Consider the following 12,303-nt stretch of genomic DNA (forward strand, 5'->3'; position numbering starts at 1 on the left):
CTGACAGCCGCCAGCAGCAGTATTGACCCGTAAAGTCAAACAGAACCCTTGGGGCAGAGGGGAGGGGACACGCTTCCAAGAGATGCATTAAGCAGACATAATGGTTCCCTGCTGACACAGGGCGGGCAGATCCTGTTTCTGACCTTACATACTTACTGGGAGTTGGACTCCATGATCCTTACGGGTCCCTTCCAACTTGAGATATTCTATGATTCATCAGCGGTGCTCAATAGACCTCTCCGTAACCCAACGCTGAAACAAAAGAAAAGCGCTCTCCCCAAAATGCACGTTGGGTTCTGTCACATCGGTGAGGTGACTCATCCTGGTCACGGGTCCATCAGGAATCAGAGCTGGCACGCAGTTGGGAGCAGGACGGTGTGGCTGGATGCGTGGGCAGGGCAGGAAGCCATCACATCTGCTGCCTGTGGAGCTGCAGCACAAACCAACCTCTGAATAAGTCATTCATGTCCTGTCCTCAGGTGGGGATGATGATTTTATTATTTCATGGAGCTGGCTAGAGAAGTACGTTTTTTCATCTCACGGTGGTGATGTGAGATTCATGACAAACAGGAGTGTTTAGAGAGGGCATAAACAAACCTGAGGAAAGGAGGAGACCAACCTTATGTCTACACACGCTCCAGTGTGAGCACCTTGACACCGGGGTTCACCGTCATCTGTCTTTATCTGCCTTTGGCCAACTTCTTTGTAATCGTTTTACTGTACAGCTTAATGGGATACAGGTGCGTTACCTCTCTGGGATGGTCGGTCTTGTGTCTTGGATACTCTTTGAGGAGAAATGAGTTAGTTATCCCTCCTGAAGGCTGAGGGTGGCGAACGTGGGTCTCGCTTTCCACATGAACCAAATTATTTAGCAATTCCTTAACGAGGTGAGCGCAACGAAGCTGTGCCCGGATGGGATTCTCTCAGCACAACCGTTTCCAAAGCTGCCGGTAACTCAGGTCAGTGAGTTGATCCCAGTTAAAACAACCCTGCAAAATTTAAAACTGGCACCTCCCCCTTGTGTTGATTTGTTCTTAATGGGGCCATCCGGGACTCACTGCCGCTTAAGGCAGCGGTGCTGCTGGGATGGTGATAGCTGAAGCTTCATCAGACCATGAATGCAGGATTTGACAGTTAATTTTGCAGCAGCAGCGTGGACTTTATCCACGGTCCAGATCTTGTGTTGTCTCTTAGGCTCAGTTGTCCCCGTCTCTCTGTTAGTGAGGATGCGGATAAGTGGCTCAGGAGGTCTGGTCTGCCTGGAAAAGATTTTTTTGTTGTTGAACTGGTTTCTTTTTTCAGCGGGATTAGCTCTCCAGTCAGTTTTTCTGGGTGGCTGCACGGCGGGCAGGGTGGCACGGGAGCGTGGGCGTGCGGGACAGGGGCTGCTGGAGCCGGCCCCGGGCTCAGGCAGGGACTCTGCCGGAAACCGCCTGGGCTGACGTGGTCCTGCCGTTTCCCTGACCTTGCTCGCCTCTTCCCGTCCTTGTGCTGGGTCTAGCGTGCATTCGAGTCTGTGCGGCCCATTTTGGTGTACTTAAGCCAGCAGCAAGCCATTTGCTGCTTTTTTTATCGTGTTGAAGTGTGGGTTTGTGAAGCCCAGGGAGCCAACGGAGCCGCTTAGTGCTGCCCAGCTGGGCAGGTCCTGCTCCCAGCAGGCTGCCGATGGCACTTTATTCCAACTGGAAGCGCTCCAGGAGCTGCTTTAACACACAGCAGTGGTGGGAAACGTGGCAAAATGTCTGAGTGGGTCTGAGCCACCTGAATGCGTCGAAGCGTTTCAGCAGAGTGCTGGTGAGTCCTAAAGCTAGCGCGGCAACTGGTGGGACCGCAATAGCCTGCTGTTAATCCAGCTTAACTAACTGGTATTATTTTTTTTTTTATTACTATGAGAATACGATGCTGGAGAGGGAGCAAGAAGTGGATTTCAAGTGTGCTACAGTCTAATCGGGTATTTGGTCTGGCCCGTAGATTCTTTTATAATGACGGTCATGTCATCGCTTAATTCAGTTTAATGGTAGCTTGGTTCGGGGTGCCTTGCCTCATTTTTGATTTTTTGTAAGAGATTTTATTTTAATTGTCATTACTGAAATATAATCTGCAAAAAACCCAAAGTGATTGTTGTGTAGCGTGAGCCGGTGCTGCCCATTTTGCAGTTCTGTGCTGGGATTTAGTCATAGAAGTTAGCAGGAGATACATTTTGTCCTCCTGTTCTCCAGGATTGTTCAGAACATCATTGTTGAATAAATCTGTTTTTCTTCATTGCTATTCAAATGATGTGTCCCAGACACATTGATTAATCTCTAAATGTGGTCTGCTGAGATTGAAGATAAGTACACTCATTTCTATTGTTCTAATTCTGAGCAGAGTCTGTTACAATAAATGATGTGGTATCTATTGAATTCATGCTGAAAGGTAGAAGTAATGTACAGATTTGACTCGTAGCATTGTCATGTGGATTTTTTTTCTTTAGTGGCCTTCTCTTTAAATCTAGAACATGCTCTTTTTATTTCAAAAAACGTCATAAACCGAGAAATGCTGGCAACTCAGTGTACGCCAGTAATTCTTTAAACATACTTATGATTGTCTTTTACAGAACCTGTCTTGAAACTAGTTTTGTTGGGGCATTGAAGCCCCAGGCAATGTAGTTTGTTTTGCCCTGACTTGCATTTTTTGTTTCACTTTTGCAGGAGTTTTTTGAGAATCCTGCTTTTCGCCCAGACGGCATGAAGCTCTATCCAACGCTGGTGATCCGTGGCACTGGTCTGTACGAGCTCTGGAAGACTGGAAGATACAAGAGCTACCCCCCCAGCACTCTGGTGGATCTGGTGGCCAGAATCCTGGCCCTTGTCCCGCCATGGACACGTGTGTACCGTGTTCAGAGGTAATTTTCTGTGGTGGACCTTATATATTGATTTATTGCGCTTGGAGGGATCCTTACGTTAATTACAGCAAGGTCTGACTCAGCCTTTTATTATTTTTCAGCCTTAATCGTTAATGCACTACAGATTTTTAAAACTGCTTCCTATCTCTTCAGAATGGGAAATGCCAAGTAGAATGAGCAGCTATTTAAATTGAACTGCCTCTCTAATGCAGCCAGAAACTTCAGGATTTCTGGAGGCCTGGCTCCCGTTGCCGGTCAGACAAGAGCATAGGATGTGGCACACGTGGTGCTTCAGTGATGTTGATGGATAATTGCCTCTTGACTGTGGGTGAAGTTTCCTATATTTATTGCAGGAACTGCGAGGTGTGTCACTTTTTTGGGGGGGTATAGAGACTTCCTTTCTTTCCCCGTGGATGTTGCCGGGTTTTCATAAACGTACGATGGTCGTGCTGTTATTTCTGGCCCTCACCTCCCAGGATGATAGATAATACTTCCATTTAGCACTGTATTTTCAGCGTGGGGTCTTCCTTGGGTTATTTTTCTTCTGTTATCTCCTACATCTGTCTGATATTAGGAAGGGAGGCTTGAGCGTACTTGCCTGGTTTTGCATGTGCAGACAATACTCAGTTGGCTTCTAGCTTACATGAGCTGGAAATGGTGGCAATGCCGAGGTCTCCGAGAGCGTGCAGAGAGAGAAAGCCTTGTGCATTAGACCTCACCTGCCTGGACTTCTTTAAGGATGGGAGAGTTGGGGTTGTTCAGCCCGGAGAAGAGAAGGCTTCAGGGAGACATTATTGCAGCCTTTCGGTTCCTCAAGGGGCTACAGGAGAGCTGGGGAAGGACTTTTTACAAGGGCATGGAGTGATAGGATGAGGAGGAATGGCTTCCAACTGGAAGACGGGAGATTTAGATGAGATATTTGTAAGAAATTTTTCACTGTGAGGGTGGTGAGCCCCTGGCGCAGGTTGCCCCGAGAAGCTGTGACTGCCCCATCCCTGGAGGTGTTCAAGGCCGGGTTGGACGGGGCTGGGAGCAACCTGGGCTGGTGGGAGGTGGCCCTGCCTATGGCAGGGGGGTGGGACTCGATGATCTTTAAGGTCCCTTCCAACCCAAACCATTCTATGATTTGATTTTGTGCCCTATCAGAAATATGAGGGAGCAGGGATAAGAAGAGAAATGTGGTAGAGAAGAAAGTGGCTGAAGGCAAGAAACACCGGGTAGCTTTGACAAAGAAAGTATGGACTCAGGATTATTAGCGGAGTTTCTCAAACATCTATTAAAAACCTAATCTTGCTCAAAATTGTATTTTTTTACAGTGACACAAAAATTAATAGAGGATGCACAAGCAGGATATGGTGGTGGTGAAGCTGGAGTGATAGGGATGAGATGAGATGCAGCTCAGGAAAGAGGTAACAGGCACAAACTTGAGCATAGGAAGTTCCATCTAAATATGAGGAGGACCTTCTCTCTTGTGCAGGCAGCAGAGCACTGGCACAGCTGCCCAGAGAGGGGGGGAGTCTCCCCCTCTGGAGCCATTCCAAACCCACCTGGAGGTGTCCTGTGCCACTGCTGGAGGTGCCCCTGCTCTGGCGGGGGGTGGCACTGGGGGAGCTCCAGAGGGCCCTTCCAGCCCTCACCAGTCTGGGATGCTGGGATTCTGTGAAGTTTGAGGTCAAACTCAGAGAGGGTTTTGCTGCGAACCATGAGAGCACTATGAAACCATGAAAACCACGAGAACCATGAAAACAGCAGAAGAAAAGTTCTTAATCTCTTGGTCTGTAATATGAATAAGCCACTGGTGGATGCAGCCATGAAAAGCGTTTTTTTCAGGGTAACTCTTCTTAGAGGGGAAAGTATTAATGCAGCAGTCAGACAAGGCTTTGGTAAGACCTCGTCTGGAATAATTCCCATCTTCAAGAAAATGAGCTGTGGAAATATGTGCAGAGGAGCATCAGTCTTTTGTTTGAAGGATAGATGTGGACATGAGTGACCTCTGCAAATCTGAGGGAGCAGAAATAACCTTTTAAAAAATAGGAACATTATTTTGGACAGAAAACAAGAAAATAAGAAGTGTCCTTGCATAAAACAAGGCAGGAGAGGGAACAAGGCTGGGAATTTTCAGCCACGTCTGAGATTCTGCAGTAGGTTTCCAAAGTTACCAAAGAGGAAGAGAAGCTAAACGTGAGTACGGTGAAGCTTGATTAGGTTTGTGAATGGGATTGTGATCCAGCAGTCTGTAGTAACTGAGACACAGTTTCGGTGACCAGGAGATCCTTTCTTCAGATCTTGTTGCTGTGAGAAACTGGTGGCTGTAGCTGAACTCTGGGAAGAAGGATGGCAGCAAACCATGGCTTAGGGAAAATTCCTACTTGATATTCCTCCAGACTTTTCCCATCACTTGTAGAAGCATTATTAAAGGCAAAACTCCCACCTCTTCTCCCTGCACGTCTCCTTCTTCCTCATTGTTTCCACTATAGACTCAATAGCCCGTTTGTTCATGGTGCTGTCACCACAGATCGGATCTAAACCGAACAGGTTTATTCTCAGAGGTTGGCATGAGTTTGCAGCCTAGCAGGTCTTCTCCTAAGGAACACGGGTCTGGAAAACTCTCTGCTTGGCGTGCTGATTTGCCTGAGCTTGACTATGATTTCTTCTGTCAAGAGCAGCAGCCTCCATCCAGCTGTCATCCGGTTGTCAGTTATTATGTTCCAGTGGAATAGCTGTTTTCTTACCGACTGCCTCATGTTATCTGAGACTTGTTCGTGGTGATTACAGATTTTTACACCTCCAGTGCAAAGTCCAAAAGCTATTACTTTGATCTAAATTGCTTTTGGGGCCATTGTGTGACTCCGTTACGGAATAATGAGCAAAGCCAGATTTCTGAAAACATTTCTGGCCTGTTCCCAACACTGCTTCACGGAGGACAGCAGCTTTGTTCCCTTTCTCCATTGCTGCCCCAGGCCCTTTCCCTCTCCCTCCGGCCTGCTGCCGCGAGTCCTCCATCCTTCACATCTGGCATTTCAGGCTCTATTTCCAAAATCCTTTCAGATTCAGCTTGTAGCCGGGACGGCAACCTGTCCCGAGCTCGCGGCGTACTGACTGGCCGTTTGGCGTGTGCATTCAGGTCTTCTGGCAAACACCACTAGAGAAAGACTGAGCTGTCTACGCTCTTTCTTATTAGGACCACTATTTGGGATCTCTTCTGCCTACCACCAGGTTTTGCGGAAACGTAAGGGACTCAAGGTTTTTGTAGTCTGTCACGCGCTCAAAATAATCAGTTTAATGAATCGGGTGAGCACAGGAGAGATGTCCGTGACAAAAACTGTACAAGTCTTTCTCCTTCAGGAAACCAAGCTAAGTACTTTTTTTTTTTTTAAAAAAAAAAAGAGATGCTGTTGCTGATGGCTGGTTGGAGGAGAATACATCTTCCGGGGTGTTCTGTAACTGTCAGAGAGGCTTAATACTATGTTTATCCTGAATGTTTGCGAACCTCATTATCACCGAAGTGCTTTGGTGTGTGAGAAGGTGTGAAATGACAGGAGTAGTGCCACACACCTTGAGACTTTCTTCCGTGGATCTCGGTGTTTTATATTAATGTTATTTTCACCGTACTGATGGGAAGATGTAGGTATGAAGAAATAAAATACCTTACTGAACCAGGATCGTGTCAGTCAGAGCTGAAAGCAGATCAAGGTCTTCCGACTTCCTCTGTGTGCTTCAGTCAACTGCTTCACAAGTGTCCTGAGTAATGCAGAATGTTTGAAAAACAGAAGATTAAATAGGCCCTTTTGAAGCTGCTGGCAAACGGCACATTAACTTTAATAAGGTCGGGATTTAATCCCCCGTATCCCTGAATTTGTTTAGCGTTTTAACAAGTCCTAAAGTCACCGGTACAATGCTGTCTTGTGGCTATTCAAAATGGGCAGTTAGTGGGTACACTCGTGATGCACACAGGGTACTTATTTAGATGCTCTGCCCTAATCTGAAGTGGGGATGGAAAACCTATTTCTTGCTTTCTTGTTCTTAAAAAGCTTATTTTTCACATTCATATTTTAATTTAGTTCGCTCCCTAGTAGGCAAATGAGAGAGGCTCAAGTTACTGTATGTTGTAATCTGTCTTTTATTTGCAGTACTTCATTTACTCTTTCATAGCTGACGCTGGATTTAGCTAAAGACCTGGTACTGGAGGATGTCAGGATGTATTATCTGTGTCCCTGTGGGGAAAATACATACAGCCTGACTTTTTGGAGTTGTTCCATAATTAGAAGAAAGGCGTTTAGTTAGATTATCACTGTAGATCTAACATACCCTGATGGAAATGCCGTTCTCCTCTAGTGTGTCCTTTAGTCACAATGTGAAGTGCTCATTTCCTCTAATTGAAGCTCTTTGAAGTATGTTGTGTTGGCTCTACAGTGTCTTATTTACTCAAAGAAATCCACTGAATAAATGAACTGGTTAGCTAATTGTATTCTGCCTCAATTTTTTGGCATGCGAGTGTAAGAGGCGAGGAGATTTTTGTAGACCCTTTGGCTTTATCCAAAGAAGAGCAGGGAAAACAGGGGAGGAAAGTAAAACACAGGGCCTCCGTCGTGCTGGGAAGAGTCGTACCGAAATTGGAGCGCGATGCTGAAATGGGAGGAGAATCCTGGAGTCTTGAAGCCCTTGTTTTCATTCTAAGGAAAAGGAAAACTCCTTTTCTTGCTCCCCCTTTGCCAGTGTCTCAGACTTCTACAAGGCTGAAGCAGCACAAGGATCAGGCCTTTAGGACCCTTGAAGACCTTAATCTTTCATACAGCTACTGCCAAAAATAGTAATGGTTAATGGGGGCCATGGTGTGAATGCAAGTCCTCAAGGAACTGAATAGATCAATTAATACATTTTACAGAGGTCATCAGACAGCTGCTAGATGGTGATGACTTTCAATCGCTACTGAACCAAGATGGATTAAGCTAATTACATTACCAATTCCCTGAACCATCTCATTCTCTGTATAGTTTTTTTTTTTTGTGATATTCTGTTCTTTGCTCTGTTGAACGCTTGCATAGATAAAGAAAAAGGAGGAATACTCACCAAGGAATGTTTGAGCCCCATTTTGAGACCAACCTGTTGTACAATTTACTGAGTATCTTTCACAGAATCACAGAATTTCCTAGACTGGAAAAGACCTGTAAGATAATGGCTTTAAACTAGAAGAGGGCAGGTTCAGATTGAACATTAGGAAGAAGTTTTTCCCTGTGAGGGTGGTGAGGCACTGGCACAGGTTGCCCAGAGAGGTTGTTGAGGCCCCATCCCTGGAGGTGTTCAAGGCCAGGCTGGACGTGGCCATGGGCAACCTGGGCTGGTGGGAGGTGTCCCTGCCTATGACAGGGGGTTGGAACTGGATGATCTTCAAGGTCCTTTCCAACCTAAACCATTCTATGATTCTATGATTATCTAGTCCAATCATTAACCTAACACTGATAACCCACCGCTAAACCATGTCCCTCAGCACTTGTACAGTCCTTCTTTGCCTGCAGAAGGTCTGAAGGGGGGTGGGTGACACAGTGGTGCACTTGGGTGGTGTGTTATCAGAGGTGCCAGGGTGGAGTGCGAGCAGGGAGTGGGAGAAGCAGTTGGAATCACCGTCTGGTACAGCATTAGATAGAGGACGAGTGTTGCTTGTGTTCTGGCATGTTTCTTTTTCAGCTTGATGTGGTTGCATAGATCCTCCTTTCCCTAGGGAATGGTGTCCTGCTGTTGTCACCTCTAGTGGGACAAACTGCCCTGGAAAGCAGCGGAGAGGCCAGGCCTGGTCTGACTTCACATTTCATTGTAGTGCCTCCCTTGGAGAACTGAAGGAAGGAGTTCTGCCGTTTGCACTCGTGATTTACATTCCCGTAGGAAGGCCCTAAACCTTCTGGCCGGGCTTTGCTGCAAATCATTGGCTAAACAGAACTTTTTCACTTTTAAGCAGCTGACGCCCCAGAATAAAAATGTTCTGATTCTGATGAATTTTCCCTGATGGATGTTCAACTCGGAGACGCAGTCTGGTTCCCAGTTGCCGGCTTCCGGCAACAGATACCATGAAGAACATCTGACCTGGAGTCCCAGGCTCGGCTGGATGAGCCTTTTTTTTTCCAGACTTCCAAGTGAAGAACCGAGAGCAAAATTATAACTTGTATCTCAGGACCGTAAAAGCCTACTTTTGTCTTCAGTCTTTTTACTAAAATAAAATCCGTAGCTTTTCCCCTTCATTTTTCTCCTGCTTTTAGTTGTGGTTTGCCTGTGTTATTTCTTGTTCAACCAAAGGCTTGAAACAAAGGTAATTCGGATAAGTTCTGTGGTCTGCTATTTGGGATCTTGGCCTTAGGTGGCCGTAATCGTACTTTATGGTGTATCATCTGCTGATGCGGTCGTTTGAGGTTTTTGTTTTTCCTCTTCTATGCAGAGATATCCCAATGCCACTGGTCAGCTCTGGAGTGGAGCACGGGAACCTGAGAGAGCTTGCCTTGGCCAGGATGAAAGATCTTGGGACACAGGTAAAATATTTGTCAATTGGCGTTGAGGGAGAGCTGCTTGGTGACTTTACACAAAATAACAGAGTAAAGTAATAACCAGAAAACGATAATAGTGGGGTGTGCTGCTGGACTAAAACCATCTGCAAAGGTTTTTCAGAAAAATGTTCCTGACTAAAAAGCACTTCGGTGATACTTCTGAAAAAGCTGTTTTTGTTTGGTTGGTTTTTAGGTGAGCACTTTCACCCTGTTCCTGAAGGTACTTGGTAACTAGTTTGTGATATTCCATTTTTTAGCAGAATGAAACCCTAAAATCAGAGAGACGGCAGGAAGGTTTCTTGTTAATTTATGCTATTGGAAATTCTCCTTCTTTTCTTTTTCCCACGCATGCACTTATTTGACTGAACAATTGGAAGAGAAGCTCTTAGTCTGAGGCCAGAGAAATCTTGCAAGAGAGATTTCAGCACAAACAAATGAGACTTGATATTCTTGATATTTCTAAGGTCAAATAAAAATATGAGCGGGGGCGGAGAGGAGGAAGGGGAGGGAGGAATTGCATTTGTGTTTGAAGTCAGAAGGAGGTACCTGTACCCAGTCTTGATTTTTCTCAGAAGGTCGCTGCAGCAGTCCTCATCCCCAGTGCCCCCCACGGTCTGTGCTCACACTGCTCTCTGTTTGAACCTCCCTCCAAAACCTGGTTATCAGCCACGGTTTGCAGATCCTCCAGTAAAGTTAGGCCTAAATTCTGCCTTTCTTGGGATGCCCAGCTTCCTAGAGAAAACACCACCCAAACCCCGTGCTCCTCGAGACTATCCCAAAGGGTTTCAAGTGCTTCGGTGTCCTGGTGTTCAGGCAGGGGCAGATCCTCACCACAACTGTGCCATGTGTCCGTATTGTGATTTACCACTCCCTCTTTCTAACTCACCTTTCCTTTCAGAGGTTTTAAGGCATCCAGCAACAGCGAAGTCTTCAGCTACTGCCTGTGTGCCTGTGGTCCCACGTCAACTTGTGCTGCTGACCTATATTTTTGGTATTTAACATGGATAGTTCTCTAGGCTGCGTCTAGCTCCTTACTGCCTTTGCCATCTCACTTGGATCTTGCACTTGCAGTGCAAAAAATCAGAAAAGAAACTCCAGACTGTTTTCCTTCTAGCTGGGCTTTCCGTACCGCATAATCTCTCCTAAGCTGGTGCCGTGGACTTTCCCCTTAAATCGTTCCTCCCAGTCTCTCTCCAGTAGCGAGCCAGGATTTGGCAGAGAGCTTTGCCAGCCGCAGAAGCTTCCGTCCCTCCTGCTGACTTTTCACTTCAAAACCAGGCAGGGGAGACAGCTGCCGGGGTGCAGCTAAGCCTTTTCAATTGAGCTCTTAAGGGCTACTGGTGAACTCTTCCCTGGGTTTGATACTAAACCCACATCGTTTGATCTGAACCTGATCAAGACCAGCTGGAGAAGCAGGGGTAGCTGATCCATGGCAGTCAGGGGTGAGCTGAACCGTTAAAGGGCTTGTCAGGCTGGCAGGCATCGCTTTTAGGAGAACCAAAATCTGTAAATCTCTCTGCTGTGCAGGTGATTATAGATTTTAATTTAGTGAGGCAGAAACACTGCAGCTGGTGGAATGAGGAACCAAACAGGTGGCTGCAATATAGCCTGAAATGTAAGATACTGTTGTGTTTTTCTTGAGTCATAGGAGAAAACTATAAATACGCTTTGTCCTCTTGTCTCTCTGCTTGGAAAAGGAGAGAAAAAGGCCAAGGGAAGGAAAGGGCTTGTAGGAATCTTACATATTTGCAGGCTCAATAGTAAAGATCAGCCAGCTCTGGCATCCATCTTTGGGGAATGGCTTGGTGAGGAGTGCGTTTGGGTGATGGGGCTCAGTTGTGCCAACACTGCAACTTGTGTCTGTGCGTGTTGAAGAGAAATTCTTCTTGAGCAGCCTTGTTGGAGGGACCAGACGCTGCCCTTCGTGCTTGCCAGCCACTGAGTGCAAGTGGAGATATGCAGTTGGGGCATAGAATTTTAAAGCATCATCCCAGAATGCATTGTCATAGAATTGTAGAATGGTTTGGGTTGGAAGGGACCTTGAAGATCATCTAGTTCCAGCCCCCCTGCCCTGGGCAGGGCCACCTCCCCCCAGCCCAGGTTGCTCCCAGCCCCGTCCAACCCGGCCTTGAACACCTCCAGGGATGGGGCAGCCACAGCTTCTTGGGGCAGCCTGCGCCAGGGGCTCACCGCCCTCACAGAAAGAATTTCTTCCTAATATCTCATCTAAACCTCCCCTCTTCCAGTTGGAAGCCATTCCCCCTCATCCTATCACTACATGCCCTTTGTAAAAAGTCCTTCCCCGGCTCTCCTGGAGCCCCTTTAGGCACTGGAAAGGGCTCGGAGGTCTCCGCGGAGCCTTCTCTTCTCCAGGCTGACCCCCCCAACTCTCCCATCCTGTCCTCCCAGCAGAGGGGCTCCGGCCCTCCCAGCATCTTTGTGGCCCTCCTCTGGCCCCGCTCCACCAGCTCCATGTCTTTCCATGTGGGCTGTGGGCTCCAGAGCTCATCTTTTCTCGGTTCTGGGGTTCTTAATGAAGAGTGGATATTTCTCTGCCTTTTAGTGTGCTGTTTGTGTAGCTGGGAAATTGTAAAGCAGAGAAGAGTTTGTGTGCTCTAGAGTCCTGGTACGACAGTGAATCCTGGTTTTACCATAGCCCACTCTAAAAAACAAACATGAAACCCCGTGTTTTGCTGCTATTTGGGAGATCACCACTTTATATTGATAATGGAATTTAAAAGCATTCAGAGGAAGACAGGGCATGAGATAGAGCTGTGCTTGTTCTGGGTATTCTGAGTTTCAGCGTGAATTGGATTTTCACACATTTTGCCCCTGTCTAAAAGTCTGGCTTTTGGAAATCCATGGGCGGGGAGTTGGTGTTGCTGT

The 12,303-nt window shown here is 46.8% G+C and overlaps 1 protein-coding gene across 1 annotated transcript in view; it reads left to right on the forward strand.

Moving 5' to 3' along the window:
* The window catches only part of ELP3 (elongator acetyltransferase complex subunit 3), a 95,370-nt gene that overhangs the window by 49,731 nt on the left and 33,336 nt on the right, over nt 1-12,303 (forward strand). Inside the window, exons 10-11 of the mRNA XM_082481648.1 lie at nt 2,691-2,884; nt 9,312-9,402. Of these exons, the coding sequence (XP_082337774.1) occupies nt 2,691-2,884; nt 9,312-9,402 (285 nt within the window). The remainder of the gene's footprint in view (nt 1-2,690; nt 2,885-9,311; nt 9,403-12,303) is intronic.

This window comes from Vanellus vanellus (genome assembly GCF_965231255.1).
Source record: "Vanellus vanellus genome assembly, chromosome: 3".
Taxonomy (NCBI): Eukaryota; Metazoa; Chordata; class Aves; order Charadriiformes; family Charadriidae; genus Vanellus; species Vanellus vanellus.